This window comes from Mycteria americana, chromosome 2 (genome assembly GCF_035582795.1).
Source record: "Mycteria americana isolate JAX WOST 10 ecotype Jacksonville Zoo and Gardens chromosome 2, USCA_MyAme_1.0, whole genome shotgun sequence".
Taxonomy (NCBI): Eukaryota; Metazoa; Chordata; class Aves; order Ciconiiformes; family Ciconiidae; genus Mycteria; species Mycteria americana.
Window position 1 is genome coordinate 19,227,233 of NC_134366.1, and position 27,364 is coordinate 19,254,596.

The 27,364-nt window shown below is 39.7% G+C and overlaps 1 protein-coding gene across 2 annotated transcripts in view; it reads right to left on the minus strand.

Annotated features, from left to right (window-relative positions):
- MYO3A (myosin IIIA) overlaps positions 1-27,364 on the minus strand; it is a 117,581-nt gene that overhangs the window by 4,688 nt on the left and 85,529 nt on the right. Inside the window, exons 22-32 of one of the 2 annotated variants that reach the window (XM_075495516.1) lie at positions 26,021-26,100; positions 25,314-25,391; positions 23,044-23,249; positions 20,917-21,028; positions 19,240-19,402; positions 18,497-18,583; positions 15,234-15,357; positions 13,987-14,122; positions 13,147-13,929; positions 12,331-12,469; positions 1,698-1,807 (exon numbers count right to left, since the gene is read on the minus strand). In XM_075495516.1, the coding sequence (XP_075351631.1) occupies positions 1,698-1,807; positions 12,331-12,469; positions 13,147-13,929; positions 13,987-14,122; positions 15,234-15,357; positions 18,497-18,583; positions 19,240-19,402; positions 20,917-21,028; positions 23,044-23,249; positions 25,314-25,391; positions 26,021-26,100 (2,018 nt within the window). Of the gene's footprint in view, positions 1-1,697; positions 1,808-12,330; positions 12,470-13,146; positions 14,123-15,233; positions 15,358-18,496; positions 18,584-19,239; positions 19,403-20,916; positions 21,029-23,043; positions 23,250-25,313; positions 25,392-26,020; positions 26,101-27,364 lie in introns of both variants that reach the window. The other variant, XM_075495515.1, reaches the window with a different exon arrangement.

Consider the following 27,364-nt stretch of genomic DNA (forward strand, 5'->3'; position numbering starts at 1 on the left):
CTGTGCGCCATTCAGCTCATTTGATGTGCAAGGAGATGAGTGAGAATGGAAGGTGTCTAATTAATATCTGTAACATGATGTGAGAGAAATATCTGGCTTTGCAGAAGACAGAGGAAATTTTTCAAAAAATGCGCTCATATTGTGTGTGTTCACTGTCAGGTGATCTGGGCTTGATAATCATCTGTGAATACCTGCAGGTCACAGAGATTTTTAATAAGGTAGAAAATTCACGATAGCTGGAAAAGCTGACTGCCCTCAAGTTAGAGCTCAATGACTTGCCCAAGGTCTAGCAATTTAAGAACTAATAGGTCCCCTTTCTAAGCTTCAGTGTAGTAGATATTTACACTGAACCTTTCCCTTACCAGTGTTAGGAAGACAGGCTTCTCTTTTTCCCGCCTTCTTGAAAAATACAACTAATTGAAGATAATATTGATTAATACTTTGAAAAACTGCTGCTAAAAATTTGTTTAAAAATTCCCCGGCATTACTGCAGTTTTTGTTTGCACTGATGCGATGGCTGTTTTCTGATATGGAGCTGGCCATGTAACAAATTAGCTTTCAGAAAATACTACGTTTCTGACTGTATAGTCTGAGCTTTCTAAACAGGCATTTACATCAGAATCACACTTCACCTCAGAAATTTCCTAATACAGAATTCAGTATCATGCCTTTCATTTCAGTCCTTTATCTCACCAATCTTGCCTTCACAAAACAAATCTTATTCTTACATGCCAATTTATTTTTAAGAATATAATTTCTTTTCAGAATATCACTGTTCCAAAGCTGTGTTATTTCAAAGCCCCCATAATAAAATGTAGCCGCATTTGTCTTTTTTGGTATGCCAGACACAACTCTCCCTAAAGGCCCTGGTGACACCTTCTGTTGAAAGGAGAAGCAATTGCTACGGTTAGTTTATTAGCTGGGCTCTCACCGGCTGTTAAAATAGGTCACTAAGATACAGGCACCTCCAGCAAATGAGTTTAATTGCTTTTTTGTTGGAACTGCTTTCGGAGCTGCTTTTACATTTTCTCTCTTTCTGCTTACTTTCTTGCCTTTTTTTCTACATTTAAGGGCACTGAAGTCAAGAGTGGAAAGCAGCCCTTGGTATCCGAACTTGGACCAAAGGCTATATATAGAGACACTCAAATCCATTAGTCTCCTGAGTTGTTGGTATGTGCCAATTCCTTCATAATCACAATCTGACACATTTGTAAAGGAAGTTACAGTGTGCATACTAATACAGCCTATTTTAATATTTGCTCTCTCTGCAAGATCAAGCACTAATTTAGACCCTCAAAATAGCTCTCCGAATGAACCTGTTTCTCTCTCGTGACTTACAAAGAAACTACGGAGACCAGGCACTTAATTTGGGTATTGAAAGTGCAAATGCTGCTTATGCGTATAATGAATGTATGTACGTTTAGGTACAAAACTAAAAATTGGCCTGACCTCGGGCCCCAATCAGGGTAGCTCTGAACCTTAATAATTTGAAATCTAGTTTGAAATGTGAAGTTTGTGGCCTGCCTCCTTTCAGCAGGGCATAGCTTTTATGTTGGAATACAGGGAATCAGGGAATAGAGGGAATACAGGGAATAGCTTTTATGTTAGAAAGGAATACAGGGAATCAGGCAACTAGAAAGAAAGTTTAGGTGGGAATTATCTGGCAGTCTTAGCCCACAAAAGCTTGCTAAACTCACATGTATTAGAGTATAGTAGGTAGAGTCTTCTGGATTATTTAATGTTTTAGGCTTCCGTGGCCTCCTTGGGGGTCTCTGCATTGGGCGAGAGTCTTCTACTTTGGCTGCAACTGTAAAAAAGCAGAAGATGGCAATGCTTATTTCTTCACAGAATGGGAGGCTTTTACAAACACAGGAGAGAATTTCACCAAAGAGAGCAAAAAAATCCACACAGCCACTTTTACTGCTTGCAGTAACTCAAGAAAGCAACTGTTTGGGGCATTCCCATGACCAGACTGGAAAGGAGAATGGGTTTATCCGTTTGAGTCCTGAGTACGACATGGACACGTGCCACGTAACGAATGTCAGGCTGGAACAGCCCAGCAGTCTGCCTGGCACAGGCTTCTCCTTCTGAAAAGGGCTGATGCTCCACATTCAGAAAAGGACTCCGAAGGGCAATGGCTACTGGAAGGCTACCATCTCATAACAGGGACCTGCGTGGCGGGGATGATATTTTTTCAGACTCAAGTCAATCATTACGGTGCTGAATGAGGGAACTCGCATTAGACTGCCGATTCAGAGGTTAGTCCTCTACATTACCATTGTGTAGATTTTCCCCGTGGTCTCCTGCTGAGGCTGTTCTGTTTCATGTACCACTGGGCAACACAGCATGACCATGTCCATTGCATCCAGTGTAATCTAGTTTAGTGTACTTAACTTCTGGTCTATTTCTACAAAAACTTTCTGCAAACATGCAAAACATGTTTTCATTCTAATGGAAACAAAATCAAGATTTTAACACAAAATGGAACTGCTGTCCTCTGGCAGTCTCCAAACTCAAGAGTTAGACACTGACTTGTGGGTTACATTGGCTGGCATATGGGGAACTAGACAAATGTCTCGGATATTTGCTTGTTAAAAATCTATATGCAATCCTGACAGTGCTAAGATACAGGGCTGCTAAGGGTTCATAGGCTCATAGGTTCTGGGACCACAGAACTGACTCTGGGGGCCTACAAATGTACCGTGCGGTGAGCACGACCACCTTACATTCAGCTTCAGCTTTAGGAAAAGTTAATAGGGGCTATGGCAATTCCTTCACGATGAAGGAGGCAGGGGTTGCAGGGCAGCAGAACACTTACGATAGAGATGGGTCATAGGGACACATATAGGGTGATGAATGAAGTCACAGCACAAGGTCTAGGCATGGTGAACCGTGCGTCCACATATATTGCATTATCCAGTGAGGTTTTAGATTGTCCTTGTCCCATCACAGAAGTATTCAGAGGACAGTCCATGAGAAAAAACATCCTCTTACTCATAAATGAATATAATGTGAGGGTGGAATGAGGATCTAGCTCCCAATTAATTACTGAAGTGTGTTCTGCTGATCTAATCCTCTTGCACATGAAGTGACTTTAACTCCATAACCCCAATGTGCTAACTACATGTGATTGAGTCTTAGAAGGAAGAATGTATTTTGTTCTCTAATGACCATCAGAAATCCTTTTACACGATACAAATAAAAACTCTCCCCTGTACATCAGACATCTTTTTAATTAAGGAGGTGGCACAATCATTTAAAATGTGAAATGATCAGTAATACATCAGTGTTGACTCCTGCAAAATTAGCTGTGTAAGTTTTTTGTTATGTGTGATAAATAAAGGCTTGTAAAGGTCATGGATATACAGAGGAGGCAGAATGAATAATGTTAATTTAAATTGTAGTTGGATAATGATTACATTTATTGTTTTAGTTTCTTATCTGAAATGCAGACTGCTTCTCATGTAATGAATGAACAAGTATCTTTTAACATTTTGCACTTAAGAGAACAATGGTGTTTTTCTAAGCCAGGGTACAGATAATTCATGTTAAACAATGAAATTTAGATGCAATAAATTCATTTCAGTAACCTGCATTAAATATAAATTACATTCTTTGATTTGAATAGGTATAGCAGGCCTGACTGTGCTCTTATGTGAGCTGTTGTTACCGTGCTGCATTTCAAATGGGCCACCTGGAGTTATCTGAGTTTCCATTTGTGACAGAGTAGAGGCATATCTTCCCTGTTTTATTTTTAAACACAACAGGAGCCTAAAGTGGAAACAATATCTTAAAAAAAAACCCTTAAAATTCAGTGTAGTTGAATAGAAACACCTAACCTCTTCTCTGTAGGATATTTTCAAAAATTGTGTCAAAGATCACGACTGCATGAAAATCTGGAAAAAGAAAATGAAGCCAAATTGAGGGCTCTAGGAAAATCCCAAGGAAAAGGCTCTCATAATACCTAAAGATTTTTTATTGTCCCTTAAGAATTCATCACTATGTATGCTGTTATTTAATTCATCACTGTCAAACACATAAAGCATTATCGTATTCTAGATTACAATTATTCCAGCTGAAATTACTTGTATACTTCTTGCATATGCGCTCTGCAAAGAAGACTCCTCTTACATTCAAAAACCATCATTTTGACAATGATAAGGGTTTCAGTAAAAAATAGCTTTTCATCTCGGCTCATACGTTGTACATATGTATGAGCTATGCAAAAGAACTGAGGGGACAGAAATACCATATTGGGGCAGGCAGCCTTCTAAGCTTGGACCTCCATCGTTCCTTTTTAAAATTACATAGAGGGCTGAAAATGCAATTCTGAGTTTTGTCTCCAAATTACACAGTAAATAAAAAATAGTTTGATGGGTTTAGCTTTCTTTGTTTCACGAGAAAGTGAACCTGTGATTTCCTTCTGCCCTTAGATTTGTGTGTTCATTGCTACTGAAATACAGCTGATGTGGTAGTTGCTTGTATTGGATAACTCACGGCACAAAGTAAAATTTGCTTTTTTAGTAGTTGCTTATGATTCCAGAAATCATTAATTTAGTAGAGTTTAAGGTGGAAGGCAAATTAAATACCCAAGTCTGATAAATGGTGAGTTGGATGCGCTTGTTTTCCAGATGACCGATACCTTTCTGCAGTAGGCAATGAAGCATAAAGGAGTAAAATAATTCACTTATTAATAGGCCAATTATGTTGCTTCTAGAGTCCATTACAAAGAAAAGGTTTTTATTGAAGCCCAGTCTCTCCATAGTAAAATATCTTACAGCCTATTTTTCCTTAAGACTTCAAGTATCTCTAGCAAGATCTGGCCGTGTGCTTTATATGCAAACGGAAAACTGATGCTTTGTATCTAACAAACATTTAAATACGTATGTTATAACATTGATATGTGTCCTGGTTTCAGCTGAGATAGAGTTAATTTTCTTTATAGTCGCTGGTATGGGGCTATGTTTTGGATCTGTGCTGAAAACAGTGTTGATAATACAGAGATGTTTTAGTTGTTGCTGCACTCGTCAAGGACTTTTCAGCTTCCCATGCTCTGCCAGGTGCAGAAGAAGCTGGGAGGGGACACGGCTGGGACAGCTGACCCCAGCTGACCAAAGGGCTATTCCATACCATATGGCGTCAGGCTCAGCATAGAAAGCTGGGGAAGAAGGAAGGGGGGGACATTCAGAGTGATGGCGTTTGTCTTCCCAAGTCACTGTTACGCGTGATGGAGCCCTGCTTTCCTGGAGATGGCTGAACACCTGCCTGCCCATGGGAAGGAGTGAATGAATTTCTTGTTTTGCTTTGCTTGCGCACACGGCTTTTGCTTTCCCTATTAAATTGTCTTTATCTCAACCCACGAGTTTTCTTGCTTTTACTCTTCTGAATCTCTCCCCCCACCGGGGGGGAATGAGTGAGTGGCCATGTGGGGCTTAGTTGCCGGCTGGGGCTAAACCATGACAATATGAAACCCATTCACAACAGTAGCTGTCAAAGCACTTCGGAAATGTCAGGTTGGCACTATCATCCCTATTCTACTAGCAGGGTAAATGAGATGCACAAGCAAGACACACTGAGGCTTGCTTAAGGTTACGTCCCAGTTAGACACTAGCACAGCTAAGGAGCTGGACTGAGGGACTGTGCTGAGGCTCCCGGCTCTGCAGCCAGCCCATGCCTTGTGGTTATATCTACCTGAACACATGCTGTCAGCGTCACACATTCACGTGCCTTGGAAGCAATGTGTAGGAGAAATTGGAAACAACAACATTTGATGCCACGCATTCCTTTTTAAAGGTTTTACCAATAGGTAGGCGAGTTGAACAAGTTGAAAGGGAGAAGGATTTTTCCTCAAACTGCTTAAGTGCACGCAGTCAGTACTCAAGTAGACAAAAGAAAGAGGTTTTGCTCTTGTGACATGGATGCCTTGCTTTTGAACCTCAACAGCGAATGTCAGCCATGCTGTAACCCACATGTCTCTGCTGCCCAAACCTTTGGGTGATATGTCTCTGCTGCCCAAACCTGAAGCAGGCTGTCAAAACATACATTTGATCAAGTGATGATGGAAAGTTTAACAAAAGTTAAGGTCATTCTCCATGAGAATGAATGAATTACAGAGTTAAGGGTCAGCAGAGGCATGTGAACAGTGTGGCTGCCAGGTAACATTAAAGAAGATTTAGCAAATGTATGGAAAATTCCTTATTCCTATCAGTATCTCAGCTGGCCCGTTTAACACTACCTCAAAGGTTCCTACCTAAGTTGCACACACACTCTTTGACTCTGCGGTGTTCAGTTACAAGGTATTACTACTTTCATACTCAGTCCTCACTGAAAGCTCCAAATACACTGGAAAAATAAGAAAAGGGACAATGAAATTTAGGACCAGCTCATTTAATGTATGTGTATCCTGAACACCACCACAAACTACAGAAACTGTGGAGAGCTGTACGTGCTCAAAACATTCAAGTATGAGCAAGAAATGCTTGAATAAAGATAAGTCAGTATCAGCAGCCTTTTAGGTTGAACTGTGTCTGCATGTTCTGACATACAGTGATAAGCTTGGAAGACAATGATCTCAAGGAATCAACATCCATGGATGCTAATGTAAATTAATGTATGACTTACAACAGATCTTATACTGAAGACTGGAGAAATAGTGTGGTTACAGCTGTGATAAGCATCTAAGTGATGAAAGGTCTCTATTTATTAGGCCACCTGGAGAAACAGATAAACCCGTCTTCAGGTCATTTAAATGAAATGTTACATGTTTGATTCAGTGCTGTTCCACATCTTATGAGGACAGGAAGTATAAAGACAGGCTCAGAATGAAGCAGGAAGAAAAACGAGAGTAAGAGCAGTAATTGTATGGGTTTTGTAGAGGGGCTTGGAAGTAATCCGAAAAATGCAAATATAGCAACTGGAATTCCAGGACTTGATAACAAGTGAACAGCTATTACTGCTTACAACATTTATGTGCATACCTTTTTACTATCCTAATTGTACACAGTATGAGGATGTAATTACTCAAGTTGCACATAGAAAAGCACTGCTCTTTAACATTCTGGTTAGTAATTTTTAGGTATTGTTTATTTATGGGATGTTTACCACAGCCAGATTTGGAAATTATGGTTAATGGGTGCAAATTCTTAGCAATCTGGAAAAAACAGAGGGATTATTCTGGCACAGACCTAGAACTAGGAACTGCAAGAGCCTGAGAACTTTCTGATTGCATCCAGCAGGAGTTGAGAATGTTTGATCTCTTGCACCCAAGTCCTGCCAGCCCCACTGAAGGAAGCAGTTTCAGTCTCTGACTGACACTAATACTCTCATTTCTGAGAGTCCGGTGACCTGGGATTATTGCTATTTAAGAGAGTATGTTTAAGGAAAATGGCTGTACTCCACTTCCGTGACCTCCCAAATCTTATGCTCTGCCATGGATCTGACCAACTCCCAACACAGATCTGGTACGTCCTGGCTGCATGGTGTCCAAAGGGCCACTCCAGTAGCTGAGAACAACCAGACAGCAGAAGTGCTTGACTACCCTGCTCTTCTCTAGTCCCACGCCTCAGTGCTCCCTGGCTAGACACTCACTTGCGAAGATGAAAGACCAGCCAGTGAACTCTGCCCACCCAGTGCTACATGGGCTCCCTTTTCCTTGCAAAGGCTGCTGATGAAACCTCCATAAATAGTGCTGCGGCAGCCTACAGCAGGAGGAATCCTGAACTGTGTGTCTCACTGCTTTGTGTACCTGAAAAGGTCCTCAGCTGCACTGGAGTTCCTTGTACCGTGTGAATTTCATTCTAAATATAGAAAATTCTCTTCCTGAGATTTTTGTACTTGAACTGTCATTTAATACTTACAAGGATGGGCGCCATTATTCATCTGGAGAAAAAAAAAATTGCTCCCATAATGATCAGATTCCCTTCACTTCAGGCTTTGACCTCAAAAAACTTGACGGTGGCCATTTGTGCATCTGTTCTGACACCACAGTAACCCAAGGCTCTCTAGCAGTCCAAAGGTGCAGTCCTGGGATGCAGCCATTATGTTTAGCTGAAAGCATTTAGCAAGCAAATATGACCTACTCAGAAATTCATGCCACAGGGAATATTGTTTATTCCAGGAACCTTGGGCAGCTTGCTTTATGCATTTTTATAAATACAAATAAATCCACTTAAGAACAACTTAACCTTGTGGATTTAAGATTCATTTAACCTTTTTGCTCATATGTTCTTTAAACTGCAGGCTTTGCATTCTTATTAAACAGTTTTGAAAATCTGAATATTTGTCACAGTACACCATCCAGCTGCCTCACAGTTCCTCCCCTTCTGTGGGCAGCAATGTAATAAAATATTTTATCAGAGGAGCCAGTACGTTCTCAAACTGAACAATGGCCACCTACCCGCAGATGAAGGCAGACAAGTATTCCTATCTGGCATACAGCTATAAAATACAATTCACATGTTATAGCTGTAAAATGCCATATAAAACTAGTGAAGCTGAGGAAGAAGTGTAAACAAAGTAAATGACCAAAGTAATTACAAGAAGGTAAATACTACATGATTTAAAGAACAGCTAAAGCTCAACAATCATTGCCTTCATAAGAGTAGGACAGCAAAGGTACCTCTAGAGGGAAATCTGCAGAAAAAGCATATCCTTCTCTAGATGTGTGTGTATAAATTGTACTGTAACACATAATGTCGGCAAGAAGACAGGAAGGCTCCTCCCTGTTTAATAGACAGTGGATCACTCACCACATCTACCTGCTTCACTTCAGCACGACACTCTGCAGTACGTTAGCTCAAGTCTTTGTTTTATGTAGTTGTCTTACTATATTGCATACAGGAAGAAAGTATGATATCCAGAATGCTGAAAACTCCTGTGTTGTAGACAGTACAACCTAAATGAACTGAACACAGGCATATTTTTACTTAAATATTCTCTACATCTAGTTAGATCATGTTTGCTATAATAAACATCTACTTAAGACAATGCAGCTTTGTGACTGAGCTCTGTAATGCTTAGGCTCCAGCCGGCTCACAGGCAAGCTGGGGAATTACTGCAGTGTATTCCCTTCCTTCAGTACCCTCTGCGTTGATCATAGCTGGAAAGGAAACTGTTTTTCTGTCGTGTGAATTATGTTTGAATGTAGAAAAAGAAGGTTCACATTCCAAACCAAGAAAGGTCTTTCAGTGGACTGGTTAGCAGTTATAAATATGAGAAATCAGGGCTCAGGTCCCTGCTGCCATCATTCCATATCCTAGGTGAGTGGCTGAGCCTGGCACCCGCTGTTCAACGGTGTTGCAGAGAGTGAAACTTCACATCATGGCTGGGAAGGGTGGCAGAACACAGTCTTTGACTAGAGCCCAGCTGGCCTTCCTACTCACTTTTTAAAAGTTCAATGCCTGGCAAAAGTCACCTTCATTACATTTATCATGAGTAGCCATACAAGTTATACGAGGTACTTGAGACAACAACAGAACACAGCAAACTATGGCTGCCCAACTCAGACCAGCTGGGCAAGAAGGGCCAAGGAGCCAGACCCAGCTCAAAATGTAAAGCCTGTTGTATCAAGGGAAAGTTGGCTACAGAAAGATTGGGAACAAGAGTTCTAATAAGAACTGGATGAGGACTGGTTTTGGGGTAGTTTGACTTACTGGAGCAGAGCATTCAAGTGAGCGACTAGCTGGACAGCAGTAAACAGGCTGGAAGGGCTAGTTTGGTTTGAGATAGAAGGGGATAACTCATGCTTTACAGTGTTTAAGGGCTGGTAGGACAACTTCAGCTGGCCTGTGCTTTAGTGGCACATTTCTCTGTAGTGAGTTCAGTCATAGCTTCTTAGTCAAATAGCACCCACTATTTCATTTTAAATGCATTTACCTTTGAAAAAAGTAACTGCTTCTGAGCTCTGTACTCACCTTGTCTACATGCCAACTTGCAGCAATTTAATCAAAATCAAAGCATGTGTCCACCGTATTTATTTTAGAAAAAAAAAAAATTGCAAAAATTCTGCATGAGCCGTCTTGAAATGAACATGCTTTGACTACAAAGTATGTTTTAATCTATATGAATATGAGCACTCAGGACTCTCTTTTTGATGCTTTTTACTATTTTAAAGTTATGATTGCTATTGGTGACATTTTTTGCAAAAAGCAGTTAGTCAAAATAGCAAACATTCAATTTTTGCATCCATAAGAGAAAAAAGGGGGGACTTGTAAGTCATCAGAATTTCTGTAAAGATTTTGCCTGGTGCACAAAAGAGCTAAGTGCTGTCATGTCACACATACAGACATTTGTCAGGAGAAAACATAAAGAAAATAAATCCTCCTTTTGTTAAGGCCACACAACATTAGCATGTAAAAGAAATCTTATTTCCTTCTATTTATTAAAATGAGGCCAAAGACCTGGTGTCTTGTGCAACTCAACAACTGTTTCAGTGTTGTCTTAAAAAGCACTTTGACTTGGCTCAAAGAAATGTATGACATTTTTCATGTCTATGTTCAAAAGGATACAACGCAGCACTTTCACACACTTTACCATTGGAAAAATGCTGTATTGTGATACCACAGAGGTTTAAAGAGTGGGATGTTTTCAGAGATAAAGGGAAGTGAAGTGGCTGACTGGTCACCACTTTAAGCAGGGTTACATGCAAAGGTGACAAACTCTGGCATCCTTTTGCCTCCTGTAGAGCTACTTAAATTTATAGCAGTGTGAAGCATAGACTTTGCTCCATTTTGCACATGGCATGAACATACTGATACATTTTCACCTGGTTCACTTGTGTAAGTAATGAGATCTTTAACTGATAAAACAGGGATTTGTGTATTCCCTTCCCCTCTTTCTACCTCTCTTCCCTAGCCTGTGTAGGAAAATATGTAAGAACCAAGAGTTATTTTCCAAAGCGTGAATTTTTAATTTCTCAGGTTTATCTTGTCAAAAATCAGCACTATTTAATAGAGAAAGCAGTACAAACCCGTTAATGATGATCACAAGCATTGCTCTGTCTTTAATGAAAGATTATGGCCCTTAGTTTTCCATTTCACATCTGTCTTCTCTTGCAGTCTTTGGTATTGGAAGCAGGTTGAACTACATAGATTATCTACTAGCAGCCAGGTTACACTTAGAGGTTTAGATTTTGTAAACACCAAGCCCTCATTTCAGCAGCTTGCCCATTTGAGAGGACTGCAAAGTGAGAGTGAAGTACTTTTAGGATCTCTTCAACATAGCCATGGGAACAGAAAGAAGTTTCAGCATACATGACAACTGAATCCACAATGTTATAATGAAAATAGAACAATTAGCTCTGGGCAGCAAGGGACAGTCCTGGATCTGATCCCAGCTGTGCAAGGGCAAGCAGAGATCTTCTCCAGAGGCAGTGGCACGAGCTGGCGCAAGCCCCCCTGCAGAAATGGAGACCCAGCCAGTCATCTGCTACTTTTGCCCTCATCTTCCTCCACATCTGCAGCCCAAGACACAGGCTGAGGAAATCCCGTTACATCTATTCCAACTGAAGAGGCTTGAGCAGCTCAGTCAGCTCTTTGTGGACCTCTCTGTAGGGCACAGGTCTTAATGATCTGCATGTTCCAAATCCCATGTCTTCCACCTTTATTCTCCCAGTACTCCTCCCCACTGCCACCTAACCTGTTCCAAGCGTGCTTGCATTTTGGGAAACCCCACTGCCCATGTTAACTGGAATATGAATAACTTTGGAGTGTATTTTCAGAGGTAATGTCCTCTTAAGTGTGTGAGTTAAATGGATGCCAATTATTAATAAAACTTTACTTGTAATTTCAAGGACATACCCTCCAACATGGGTAGGATTTACAAGTTTTGGTTGCCTCAGTTGCATTTGTAGATAGCTAAAACTTTACTCAGCATAAACATGACAAACTTCGGTAAATTGTTTGACATAGTACCTAAAAAAATATTTTGTTTTTAAAACATAGTCCCATATCTTACCAGTAGCACACACAGTTGAGCAACATATGAGTAAAAAAGAGCCAATGTGGAATTTTTACCAAATAAAAGTATTTCTAGGGATGCTATGCCTAGGTCTCACAATGATTCATTCACTAATCTTAAGGAGCACTGAAACAAAATACCAAGGCAAATGGTAAATATGTAAATCCCAACCAGGCTTGGGTATTTCTCTGGAAACTATGTTCCAGACATGTACTGATACAGGGCTTAGTACAAAAATGAACAGTCTGAGTTACATGAGAAGCCAGAGCTAACTCATCTACTAGTTCCCTGGCCTTTAAAAACATGACTAGGAGTGACTTCTTGACAGTCCTGTTTACAAATGAAAATTCTGCGAACAGTAAGATTCAACGTTACCTGACTGACAAACATGAGAAGAAAGCCGGCCATTAGCTTGCTTGTCTTTGGACAGCATCACGGGTCTCAGCTGATGCGACAATATCATTTCATTCAATTTTTGCTGCAATGCTAAGTAGTCTTCAGATAATTTTGATATCTAAAAAATACAACACAGGATTTTACATTATTATATGTTCCAAGGTAATCAAAGGTAAAACAGTGGACTAGAGAATGAATTTAAAAGGTATTGTTCCATGTACTGCAGCGTAGGCCCCTACAACACTTACCTCCCCATCCGCCTTAAAAAAAAAAAAAAAGAAGAAAACAAGAAGGAAAAAAAAAAAAGACACATAGGAAACTCCACACTGCAGCCACTTCATATTGGTTCATACATGTGAGCAGACAGTGCCTTGCTGATGCAAAATAGCATCTACAGCTGTAGGCAACTCTGCACATCTGTGAGTCCCTGACATTGACACAGCACCTTTTAGTCTCATTTACAGAGACATTTCACAAGTTTACTGAATTAAGGGCCTTGCCTGGTAAACACACTTTTCAACAAACAAAGGCAAAGCTTCTATGTTTAACCTAAATCAGGTTAAAATGAACATATTTTTTTGCCAGTGCTCTAACTTTGGCTTTCCCTCCTTCCTGAAAAGCGTATTTTCTCTTGCAGCCCAAAATATACATTTTTATAGAACACTCATTGCAAAATCTGAGTCTCAGTTTAGAGAATAAAACTTTGGTGCCACTGAAACCAGTAAAATAGTAAAATACCATTCTGTCATTGCTCAGAGTATTATGCTCAATATATGTAGCTTATAAACTTCTTACCTGCCGCGAAAAGGCTGCCAAATCACAAGCCTCTTTCTCTGAGTCTCCCTTTAGTGTCTTAGAGTCTTCAGCCTCCATACCAGTGCTTTCCCTATCTTTTGCTGCTTGGGGATCACTATTTTGAACGTGCACTGCTTCTTTTGGCTCCTTTATAGTTTTCTCTTGACTTTTGCAAGGTAGTTTCCCTTCTCTTCTGAGTTGTCCTCTCCTTCTGTAACCCCGGTAACTGCTCTGAATAACCACTGCTGCCTTCTCTTTGTCTTCTGAACCTTGTTTTTCTGCCTCAACTTGCTTCCATGAGCCTCTTAGTGACTCTTTTCTTATAATTCCTTTACATCCTGTAGGCATTGCTGCTTCATGTTTCAGGTGGTTTCTTTCCACATCCGTGTCAGTCCTGGGCTGGGCCACAGCAGATTCTTGATCTTGCCCATATGCACTGAGTGTGTCTTGATTATCTTGCTCTTGCTGGGGACTAGGTTCAGCTGTGCTTTTGACAGAAGATTTGCTGGACAACTCTTCCAAAGAGGCCTGTTCTTCACCTTCACCATGTTCTACTGCAGGGTTCTGCTTCACAGAAGCTCCCTTTCCTTCAGTAGATGTTTTCTGTTGCTCCTGCACATTCCCTGTGTCACTGTACCCAGAGCACTTGCTATCAGTAACAGCATCAGCTTCGTCTTGAGTCTCCTCGTTTGCTGCTTCTTCCAGTGTATCATTTTGAGCTGGCTGCAGTTGTGCTTCAAGGAATTCCACAGCAGATAATTCTTCTTCTGCTATATTTTTGCGCTGTTCCTTTATTTTGTTACGGACTCTGTAGCCTCTGTAATGGCTCTGAACAATGACAGCTGCTTCTTCTTCTGTTTTAGGAAGGGCACTCTTCACTACAGCCGGACCTTCCTCATTATCTGGAAGTTCTTCATCCTTTTCCTTTTCCCTAATGGATGCTGCATTTTCAGTTTGTTTCTTTCTAAGTGATTCCCTGAATGGAATAGAGTTTTGGGCAAAAATTATAGCTGAAGGAGATGAAGGATAGTGACAACTTTACAACCACCTTTGGTGGTGTTTGTGTACTAAATGGCAATTTGAAAGATTTGGTGCATATAGCTGGAAATAAAGATAGCAAACCAACCTCTGCCTTTCTGATGATGATTATTTCTTAAAGTGAAAAGGGACATCCCTGTTAAACTCTTCACAGAAAATTGCTAGGGGGACAATCTAGGCTGCATGAGGGCTGATAAAACAGTAAAGAATTAATTTAAATGTTAACAAAAACATAAGGCAGAAACTTTTTAGCACGTTAAATACGTATAAATACACACAATCCTAAATGTATTCGTGAAAGAAAACTGCCTCAAGTCACACCAGGAATGAAAAAAGAACGATCCTGGGCATAGGTCCAGGTCAAATTTAAAAGACCTATTCACTAAACTGTCTTTGTTACTATCAGCTTCAGTACCAGGTGAAATCTGCCACCCTGTTCCTTCCCTCTGAAAGACTTTGGACTCTTTCACAGCTGTTTTCCACCTCTCTGGATGAGTCTCCACCTACTTAAATGCTATCACTGAAAAAATGACAGTGATGAGTGAAGTGCTACTAGCTCCATTTCAGAGACTGGGACTACAGCCATATTGCAGAGATATTTAGAAGATGATTTACCTCACCTAACTTTTAGCTGTTTGATCTGAGCAAGACATTTGGGTTCCTGCTGTCATCACCTATGCTTATCTCAAACAGCAACTTAAGATGAGAAGAACAGTTCCTTGCAGATGCCTATTTCTTGCTCTTGTCTGAGCATTTTTTATGATGAGTTAGTTCCAAAAAGAGACTAATCTACAGATTACATTAACATTACAGGTAAGCACAATATTGTTGATCTCTTCCCTAAATATACCTTTATTCCCTGGGCTTAAAGATATGAGAAAATTGGCTACTGACATTAAAAGCCTCCACATAAATGTTCGTTACCTCTGCATACATATCTAGAATAATCCTAATTTGCTTCACTTTCAGTTTACGTCGCTGTTCTTCAGCAGCATAGTTGCTGAAAAGGGACACATTTGAATGACATAAGAGATAGAAAATAACACTACCTCCTCCTTTTGAAGATCTTCCTCTCCTTATATCCCCTGTAGTGAGACTGAATTGTTATTGTTGCTTTGTTTCTTGTCTCAGTTAGTTCTTTTATCTTCTTCCTGAGTAAGTATCCTCTGGCAACTGATACAAATTGTAATATAAAACAAGTTTAGGCAACAAGCAATGGGTGTCCCACACATTTCAGAGAGTCAAATGATAACAGTACTAAACAAAAAACAATAAGGAAATATGGACTGGGGTTATTATGATTATGTTATGATTACGTTTCATCTGAAATTATTCTGTCCCACAAAACTTTATTGAGATTTTGGAAAGCTGTACCCATTCTGCATGAGGATACAAACAAGGTCTGTCTTTGTATTTTATTGGACTGAAGAAAATACAGGAAGATGCGGAATGAAGTAGAAGCATAGTGCTGTAGAAGTGCCTCTAGAACACAGTGCTCAGCTTCATGTACCTGCTTTGCCTGATTCAGGCAATTGATTTGACTCAGTCTTTCATTTCCCTGGGAAATGCCTGATTATCAGGCTATAGAGATTACCAGGCTTTCTTCTGGCACAGGCTTGAGAATTAGCTGAACATTCACTAGATCAGAAATAAACTGAAAATTTTATAGCTCAGCAGTTACAGAAGACTTAGCTCATGCTCCTTTTGCAAAGACTCATTATTCAAAATGAAAAAGCTCAGCATGAAAGATGTGCTAAGCTCCACAGTAACCAGGTGCACTGTGGCAAGGGTACCCACTACTTGTGCTTTGTGGGAGGCACCAGTTCAAATTTCTGGTGTGAACCAGGATGAATAAGGACTCAAACACGGGTCTTCCCTGAGACATGTAGGTGCTGACTAGTCACTAGGGGCTTGATGCAGTTGCTGGCATGTAGGTATCTAGTGCCATCTGAAGTGCTCCAGGATAGCCAAGGCATCTGCATGGAGCTGGCAGAAAGAACAAGACAGACAGGACTTTCTGGAGAGAGAAAGTTGGGTATACCACATGAAATAAAGCTGGAGGCCAGGCAAGGTAACCTAGGGCATCTCAAATGACACTAGATACCAGTATGGGGGCAAATGAGCTGAGCATTTGGTGGTTTTGAATAAAATGAATCAAACTCTAGGCTCTGCTGACTGTAAGAGGAGTTTAGACACCTAGGTCACTTTTAGACATCTACACTGAAGTGTCTTAATCAGAAACTGAATTGCATTCAGAATGTTGCTTCAAAAATTCCTGAACTTGAAAATAATTTCCTGATGGGAACTGGCACAGTCTCCACAGTGCTGTGATTTGGACAAGTCTGCAATTCCAGGGATTCAGCACGAATCTGCTAATCCCTGGCAAAATAAAGAGAACATAGTGTTTTGTCAAAATATTTCTGTTGAACTCTGATTACAAATGCAGTACCAAGAATATGGGGATAGAGGATTCAGGTGATTTAAATACCCTGAGGAGATGGTAGATATGGGAGCTCTTACTCCAACTCCGCTGAGAGTGTTTTGCATCACAGGGAAAGGTCAAGTTCACTTAAGAACGGGAAGGGAGCATAAGCAGTCTATTCTAACACATTCATATAACTTGGTGCTAGATTTTATTTGCTTTAGCATTCCCTACCCATAATTTAGACCAACTTGGGCTCCACTAGATGCAGTGGTTCAGTGTAAGAAGCACTGTATAGAAGGGACATAAATTACATCTTGATAATTGGATATAGGGTAAAGGAACCCAAATACTTACTGGAAGTGGTACAACTGGTTTTTATACTGCAGTCTGGCAGGGCCTTAAAAAGGGCAAATTATAAAGCACTTGGAATACTTCTAGAGTTTATTGAACTTCTGAGCCAATCCTCCTTCCATTTTCATACAAAAGCAACTCAACAGGAGTTATTTTGAAATAAGTCAAGTTACATTGTCAATGGACATGCCAATATAAGCTAAGTCTGGTCTTTTTAGAGTTATTCTGGTTCACCTTTGAAGTTTCCTGAGAACTTTGTTATGAGACAGTAGCTGTTTAAGCTTTGTTTTCAAACGGGAAGAGGAGTTTTGTATTGCTTTAGAAATAAATGGGGGGAAAAACCTGAGAGCTAAGTAAAAATGGTCTTCCATTTTGTTCTGGCTTCTTGTGCACTGAAAAAAGCTGAAATGAACCTGCACACAGGACAGAGAAGGTGGACGAGAAGAAACACTGGGGAGATCAACAAACAGAGCAAAGTGGTAAATTCATACTTTTGCATTTGCTAAATATCCTAATATAATTGACAGCTTTCAGATGTGTAATTATTTTTGGCACATCACTGGATTTTATTCTGGTTTTAGATTGTTTTCTACACTGATGAAGTTCTATGAACTGCAGTGAAGTGCTCTTCAGTACACACAAATGTTGGCTCAGTGCAATTAACAGATGCATCTGACAAGGATTAAAACCAGCACTGGTGTCGGTATATACTCATGAAGGCATATCTGAGGTAGTTTAAATCTAGATAGCCTGGATGCTGGCAGCATTAGCTTATATTTGGGGTTGCCACCTTTGTAATTACTGAAAGTGCTGTGCAGATTTGTGGCAGCTCTTTTCAGACCTGTGCCTCTCTAGTTGTACTGCTGCTGATTTCAGAGCTGACTCGACTACATCTGGCTCGGGGACATCTCTGCAGGGACAGGGGAGGCAGAAATACAGGGAGGAATAAAGGATCTTGCATAGCATATATCTGGCCCAAGGTGATTATTGCTGCAGAAGAGAAGGAATATTTTGCTAGGTTGGATTGAGCGATGGCAGAAAAGAATCAGAGACAGGAGTGAAATGTAGTCCTCTCAAACATAGTCCTCTCAAACACAACTATTACAGATACATAACAAAACTATTACAGATAGGTTGTAGTCCTCTCAAACATAACTGTTACAGATACATAACAAAACCTATTGCTAATAGAACAGCATGCACACACAGATTATATGCAGATAGTATTATCTGGGGCTTCAACAATATCAGCTGTAATACTTGGACATATCAGACTAGGAGTGAGAAGGCTTGCTATGGCATTTAACCAGCTCACTTCACAGCTGTGGAAGGTGCCTCTAAGCCACTTTGAGGTACAGGTAACGGAATACATTGACCTGTTTCAACCACTGTATATAGCGACATAATAGATAAATTATACCTCAGAATGTGTAAATGAGTTAGTCAATCAGTGTAGCTAGGTAACAGCAAAGAATCTGGATCAACATATTGTGTACAGATAGCACATTAAAAGCCATGAAAGCAAACAATTCTTACTTGCTTGAAGTCTAGTAATATATTCTTCCACTTTTTTATTACGTTTTGCATTTGTGTATTCTTTACGAGCAACAAAACCCCTGTAAGCTGAAAAGAGATGTCAAGAATTAAATAATCCGCTAGCTACACAAAAGGCTGTAAGAATAAAAAAGTCTGGAAGGAATTACAGACCTCCATTAAAATATTCATAAATATTTTGCAGGCTTTATCTTTCAAACAAAATGGCAAACAAGCATAAGCAGTAAATCTACATAAAAAGTATGTTTTCTGGTGAGTAAAGTTATTATGAATGAAATGAATACAAAACACAAGAGAATCAGAATGTAAAATAAGATGATGTTTGAAATGTATTAAAAATTTCAGTTGATGTCTCCATCAACAGTGTAATTGGTCTTATTATCTAGGACAGTTAATACATTTTATTTTCATTATTATATTATACAACCTTGTCAGAGCGTTCCAGAATATTAATAATAACAGTATCATCTGTGCAATCACATCCTTCCATTGTTAAAATTGCCTTTTAAATGTAACATTGATAAACGTAACTTCAGTAAAGAGATTGTTATAACCTGGTTAAAAGAAATTTTTCTTCATAAGAACAGATATCACCAAGTATAAGATATTTTGTCAAATGTAACAGCAGGAAAACAGCAAAATCCACATCCAGCATGCACATCCATCTATCAACTGTACACATGCACTAGCTTTAAGCAAAATTTTAAATGTTGTAAAGCTATTACCTGACTGTATTTTAATAGCACTTTGTTCCCTTTGTTCCTTTATCTTTTTGTATCTCCTTGAACCCAGCCACCCTCTGACATAAGCTTGAATCAAAATAATCATGTCAACTGTCTCCTTCCGCATTAAATTTAGCTGCTCCACATGATAGTATTTGAGGAATACCTTAAAAAGAGTAGGCAGACAAGCAAAAGTTTTAGTTACCCTCCTGGGCCCTGTGTTCTGCTCAACCCAGTTAATATCAACAAGAGTTACAAGTTGGTTTCAAATGATGAATGGACTCTTTAGCTATAGTATCTAAAGGATCATTTTTGTTAAAGATAGCATTTTGATTGTTTGGGGTATTAGTTTACTGTACTCTCCCCTTCAACATCTTTTGTCAGTGCCTGCTTCTTCATGCTTTCGTGGGAAGATGTTTTAAAGTCCCAGTGCAAAACTTCAGTCTGTAACTATAAATCTGTTTTCAAAACTATAAGGCTAACAGTTTTGCTAACCTCACAAATCCGATATATGTTACATAAACGTGATCCAAATCTGGATCCTTCAACCTCTCTGCTTTCCAATTAAATCGAAGGCATTGTTTATTTACTAAATTGCTTTTATCAAGCATGAAGCTCATATAACCCCTGAAAAACTAGTCCAGCACAAGGGATACAAGCACATTCCTAGTGTATATTAGGATGAAATAAAATGTATAGAAAGAGCTTGTGCAATTAAGACTAATTATTATGCTTATTTTGCAGAATTCCCCAATCTTTGATTACTCGTTGGTACAGATACAGATTAACCCTAATTAAAGTAAATGTAAGCTATAGATCTCGCATCTCAAGATATGCTTTCTTTGGCTGCATGTTGTCCATTAGCCTCACTAAGACAGCAGAGGGAAATAAAGGTTGAGGAGGAGGTAACTTCATGGCTTCTGTCCCACCTATCCAGGAAGATGTCTCAGAAGAACAGTTGTTTCTTCTACACTGAGGTGATTTCAAATAGCTTAGGATCCAGCTCTCTCTCTCTCCATATCCTTCCTGGGCACTTCTGTTACATTAGCAAATAGAGAGACTTGGGCAGTACTTGTCTGACGCTTCTTTTCTCTGGCAGACCTCCTGAGATCTGTCAGTTGGGGGTGGGTGGGTGTCCCTCTCTGGCACACTGGGAAGACTAGTGAGCTAGAACCAAAAGCAGGAGTATGGGAACAGACGTGTGTTTCTCTTATTATAAAAGTCTTTCCCCACTTCACATATATGGGATCATCCTGCTATCTCTTCCCCCAGTGCTCAGCAAAGTCTGCAACAGAGGCCACTGGCTGGAAAGCCAAAACCTTTTCCTCTTCCTTTGTGGTCTGATTGCTCCAGGGAAGGAGTATAACTTCTTTTCCTTAAGAAAGCTTGGACCAAGCTCATTGGGATCCTTACTACCACATTTTTTGAAAGAAAATGCAAGCAGCGTTGTTGTCACATACTGCTTTGCACTGTGGCCTCACTAAAGCTGATCAGAATTTTAACGCTTCACAGGGTCAGGATTTCAGCCAGATATCAGGCAACAGTACCAGTAAAGGGTGGGGTTTTTTAAACCAGTAGAGACCAAGAGCTACCCTAACCAAATGGGTGAGAAAACAACTTGCTTAGTAAGTTAACAATGACATACTGCAATAATGCAGATACGGTATATTAAAAAATTACTTTAGTTTTTCCAAGAACCCAGTTGTCAAGGCGGGCTTTTTCCAAGATGGCAGCACAGGTTTCCGGGCTGACTGGAGGATCATCATTTGTTTTGTAACAGATGAGGTAATACCTAAAGACAAATATATTATTCTTTTTTCCATTAATAGTAAGGAATAGATGCAAATACATTTAAACCATTCATTTAAATAATAAAAACAGTTGCATGAAAAAAAACATAGCACTGAAAAAAACCCCCAGCATATGAAAGAAATTGCTGTGATTTATATGCAGTACGGAGAAACTCAATCAAAAGTAGCTGAGTGACATATTGCACACCCTGGAGGGTTGTTTAATCCTATATCAACACCAGAAGGCTTTTAAAAAGTGTGCAACCCAAGTAGTGTTGTGCACCAATTCTTTGGCTCTCTGCATTCTGTGAAAGTGATTTTACTGGCAAAATAAAAATATTTTTAAAGCTTTTCTGTCTAAATTAGCTTATTTCATATCTAGAAACGTCATAAAAACTTCATCTCTTATCTCATGTGCTAGACCATCTACCTTTGAGATAGTTAAGATGATGTGACATGCATCCCAGCTCTTGTTACCTCCTCCCAGCTCTTGTTACTGAATCCTTGGATTCAGCTTTGCAGATCATTTTGGAACATATACATGCCATTATGACATATCGTATGTAAGCATTTAATCTGGCAAACTCATTACTCAGAATTAAGTCTGACTAGGAAAAGAGGTCAGGATACTCATGCATAAAAATTACCCGTAACGTACCCGCTCAGCTGCTGGGTAGAAAAGTTGTTCTGTGTTCCAGGACTTTCCAAAATGCTCCATAACAAAATGAACCATACCTATCTTGGTTTTTTTTTAATTCAGGAAAATTACATGAATTATGTGTGCTTCCTGACAGTACATTCTGCTTTTTTCTTGTTATTCAGCCTTTATACACAAAGCTTGGGTTGTACCAGCTTTAAATAATGGTAACAATTTCCTCATGGAATAATAAAGAGACAATGTTGATTCCTGCATTATCACCAATTCCTACAGCTCCTTTTTTTTTTTCTTTTTACTACACAATGAATTGGCTTATTTTCATTCTAACAAAATAATTTTGCCATTATCCCAGGTCTACCTGTAACTCTCAACTATTAAAAAAAAGGGAAAAAAAAAAAAAGACAAAGGGTCTTTTACCTGAACAGTAAAATTTTTTATAAAAAGTAGTGACCAAAAGCCACAGCATATGTCGGTGCAGTGATAACTACCTTTTCCCACGCTGCACTCTTCCAAAACAGTAATAGTCCCAGGATTATTCTTTCCACAAACAGTGCTATAAAAACATCACTTTGTCCTTCCTCTCTCTCCTTGTCCACCTGCAGCACTCTGCTACTAGCTCTCTGTTTCTAGTGCACTATTACTTTTAAGTGCTTCTGTCTGAATGGGTGTTGCTTGCTTCTTCCCATTTTGATCTCCATTCCATAAATCTCAGTTCTGATTGAGGCAAATACTGAGGGTCTTTATTAGTAAGAGAGAAGTACAGCTTAAGTGCTGAGGATTAATTTTTTGGGGTGGAGGAAGAAGAGATAGTTAAAGGAATTATACAATCATAGTGAGTTCATTACTCCTTTTCTTAACAAGTGACTAATACTTAGAAATTATATTTTAAACAAAATTATGCACTTAATGAACTTCTCAACCTTAGATTAGCAATACCAAATTATCATTCACCCTGCACAAGCAGATGCTGCACAGTGCTGAACGTCAGGAGCCAGAGAAACCGTGGTGCTCCTTGGATGCTATTGCTCCAAATTCTTGGCTTTAATTTGAAGCATTACATTTCTAAACCTCAAGTCTTTGAAGAAAGCTTGCAGATTGTAAGCAAGACAATTTTTACCCAAATGCACAGGAAGCCTGAAAAAAATCATCCTGAGATGCCTCATCTTCCCCTACCAGACCAAAACAGGTCACTAATCTTGTGCCTGAACTACTCTTTGTCATCCAGTCTGTAATCTTCTTTGTCACAGGAAATGTCTTTGTATTTTTTCTTTAAAGACCATACCAAAGGCATTGCTGATGCTTAGCAAACACTGGGCAGCAATGATAGGAGAGAAAAAGGCTTCTTCACATCAATGTTACCGTTTTATGAAGTTAGCGAACAGTATACGGTGTGAATAACCCTGTCTTCGAATTCTTGCTGTCTCCAGAATTCCAGTGTAACGCAGCTGAACCAACACTTTTTCTTTATCAAACTTGTTTGCCTGCCGGTCGTTGTTTGGCTTGATGCACCTGACAAAATGAGGCTGGCCGACGACCATTTTGGATAACAAATCCATCAGAGAATACTGCAAGAAAGTAACAAGATATCTGCCACCAGGATATTTATAAAACTTGTATATAGGTCCATGTGTAGCTGAAATTTTATTTCATATGATCAGAATCATGTCCAAACCCATTTACATTTCAGTAAGCTGGTACTTTAATGGTAGATGAAGTAAATGACCCAAAAACAATTCTAGCTTTGATAAGATCCCTAAGTTACTAGCATATGCTACTTGAAAGAAACACTGATTCCAAATGCATGTACCAAATTCCACCCAGAACATTCTCACAGACTGCCATAATGTCTAACATATGATAGAAACTCTCCTTACACTTACCTGCTTCTCTGGGAGCCTTGTTAGGTAATTACAGCCCACTTTTTCTTTTTCCTGTTGTCACCTATTTGAAGATCCTTATTCACCCAGAGAGTAAATCATCTGTCTACAGATGGGAAGTGGAAGAGCAGCAAGCCAGTAAATATGGCCATCCCTTCGTTAGACTGGAAGAAACTCAGGCCACCCCAGAAGAAGGGCTGCTTAAACTGCTCTGATCTAGCACATCCTGTTTATTGCATAGGCTGATGGTGATACTATAGCTGCCATGCCAAGAGGAAACTTTTGAGGAGGGCAAAACTAGAAGTACACAAAATTACAATTCCAAAGTTGCATTTCTCCCACCTCACCAGGGTACCAGGCTAGCAGAGGGGATGCAGTTTGTAGCTCCCCATGCCAACTGAGGTGAATCTGGCTGTAAACAACCTTGACTGGTGTTTTGTAAAATTGCTTCATGGGAGGATCTTATTAAAACACAAATGAAGAGCCTCATTCCTCAAGATTCAGCCTGACTCAACAGAAGGAGGCAGCCAGGAGTTAATGCAGTTCAGCAGTAGGTTGGATACATGAAACTAGTGTAAGACGTCAAGAGCTGTATGTTTCCTATTAAAATGTGCAATTCTATTCTGGACGGATGCTGCACCATGCAGCAAAGTGCTTAATTAGCTTCATCACTAGTGTGCCAATGGAACACAAACAAGTAGGACACGCTAATGGATAATTTTTTTTTCCACTCAGTCTGAGGTGGCAGATGCTTTTCTCAATCACCCGTAGATTTCTGTGTATGAGTAAACCAGTGGGGCTGAAGCTGAATCTTCATTTAAGAGCATTAGCTAGCATGATCTGAGCAGGGATTTCCACTGCAGAAAATAGTAACAGAAAAATGTAAATATAATTAACTCATTTGCAGCTTCTGATGCTAGAAGTGCTGGTACTGCACTGAATCACAGACATTAGGCTTGAATGACATTCAATAAATTTTTCCATCTAGAACTTTAAAACACCATGCAGCTTTGGACCACCATGATATCTAGTCTGAAATTATCCTTTGCAGTCCACAAAGCTGTCTAATTGTATCTACTAAACAGAGATCTTGCTCCTTACTGTTCTCTGTCATAGATGTAAATGAACTCTTACAGGTCATGAACATCACCTCAGCCATCTTTAAGTTTTTGCTGGGAGAGATGACTAAATAAGAGTTGGAAATTCAGAGCTGAGCCCAAGTGAACCAACTCTGTGCACCATTTTGGAGGAAAGAATGCTCTTCATAGCTATTTTCTATTGCAGGACCAGCAGCACAGACAGTGCTTGGGAAGGACAAGAGCGCTGCTGAAGGAGCCACAAGGATGGACTCAGGACAGCCTCTGAGCAGTGACCATCAAGATCTTTCTCTGGAGCTCCTGCTTCAAATTAACTTTGCCCTCTTGCTTCTTAAACTCTTAAAGAAATGCTATACCACTAATGTCCAACCTCCCTTTATCTCCCTTGGTGGAAAAACAAGCAAGTGAAAGATTAATATCGATCATCATACATCATCATGACAGGAATGTGGCTGTGTAATCAAGTACAATTAAAGATGAAACATCGCAATCTCCTCTAGATATTTGTACGACACAGACCGCTGCAACATATATGCAGTTCACAAACCCTAAATGGATCACTGTTGACTCTAAGTCAACAGGTGCATTTCAAAAGGTGAAAGAATGAACATTCATTCTACTCTAGAAAAAATTATTAAAAGATCTGATATCTTACTCTAAAATAAGAAGCGACTGTCTGTGTTTTCATGCTGGTTGTCTCTCTTGGATGATGTCCAGTATCTCCTGCTTCATTCTATAAAGGTGAAGAAAGAAAACAACACTTTTTATCTCTGTTGAGCCTGTAGTGCCCTTTCCAATGCCACAACAAAGCACCCCTCAGAGAACATCAATTAAAAAAAAAGTATTCTAAACAGAAGAAGTTACAGTATGATCACTAGCACAAATCAGTTACACCAGTACGTTACGTTACTTTGCTACACAATACACAAACGTTCACACACAGAGGACACAATTTGATAATGGAGAATCTAAATAACTGCCACAAATAACCTGACAATGTCTGAGGTCCTGTCTGTTATTTCATCATCACTGTTATTTTGGTAGTTCTCTAAGGAACTTGACTATACTCCACACCACTATTTTAATTTCTCTTTTTGCTACAATACAGCTAGGAAATAATATTTTTTTCCCCCTGAAGGTGTTACAAAACTATAGCCAGAAAGAAGGGAAATGTTAGGTTTTTACCTCACGGAAGGAATATGAATTGCACAACACAAAGATATCCAGCTAAACAGAAAAGAAAACAGGAGAGGGAGAAAAACCAAGGAAGGGGTTACTTGCTTACTTTTAGTACCAATAACAGTATTGCCTTTCTAGTTCAAATTAGGGTTCAATGCAGAATCACGAAATCAGTTTTCTTACCTTTGTATGACTGATTGATTTCTGGGGGGTCCACATTTGGTAACTGATTGTAGTTTTGCTTTTAGTGTGTGCCAGGTTACCTATGGGAAGATGAAAGAAAGCAACCTACCAAAATGCTTACATCTCATCTAAACTAGAAACTATGCTGAACCATCTTATTCTTGCCCCCAGTGTAACCATATGATTATAAAGGTTGTTGACTTTTTTGGAGTATGTCCTCATTTCCCCTTTCACCCTTGGGATGGAACAAGCTCTGAAGAAGTTACATGAAGATGGAACATGGGCTGATTTTTCCTCCTTCAGCACTTACGTCACCTACTAGAGCAAAAAATTAAACAAACAGACTGCTGCAGAAGGTAAGAAAGAAACATCTTAGAACATCCATGTGGTTTTACCCTAAGGATGTTATTGTACCATTCTAGTTCTAAGGCTACATATACATTAGTTAAAAAAAAAAGTGCTAGCACCCTTCTCTGGCCCCGAGGGCAAGTGACATGGCATGACTCAAGTCTATACAGCTAAACCCTATACTTCACTACTCTTTTAACCTCCTGGTAAAAATAAGGTTGTATCTTTCCACAGAGCTTGTTGGAAACCATCGCTGGCCTGTGCTTTCTCTTGAAGTGTGCCTGGGTGTTTCTGGGTGACTGCTAGCTGACATGGTCCAAAACTGTCCCAGGGAGGCACACTAACAATTAATCAGAATGGGCAATCCTGTGGGAGTGTTTCAGCTACTGTTCACAGGCCCTGTTTGGTTTACTAGCATAGACATAGTCTTAAGACTCTAACCTTGGAATTCTTTATCAAGTAATATCTTTATTATGATGACTTGAAGAATTAGGTGCACTGGAGTAGTTTACACAGACACTGGTCTTCTAAAGGAATAATGAAAATTCTGCTGAACTTTCCATCATGTCACTCGATGTTGATAAACCCCAACCATTGCTGCATGCTGCCATTGCTCCTGCTAATAACGTATCACCTCTGGAACCTCAGTCTCCACTGGGAGAGCCTGTAATCTCTCTGTGCTCAGCTACTATCAGTAAGAGGTGGATAAGGGTTGGATAAACAGCTGCAAATATACGGCATGCTGAGCTCATGCGTCATGTATTATGTGATGATATCAAGTGCTAAACCTCCCTTGGGCTTAGCTGAATATCAAAGGACGGGAAGGAAAGAGAGAGGGTTACTCGCACCTAAGTTTAGCTATCTGAAAGTGAGGTGTCTACAACATCCCTGCTGTATTCAGTGGAGAGAGGCACCTTCAGAGGAGATTTATCCCATCCTGAGAAACACCTGAGATAGGCAAGATGGGTTGGACTCTGGGTAAACCTCTACATTTCC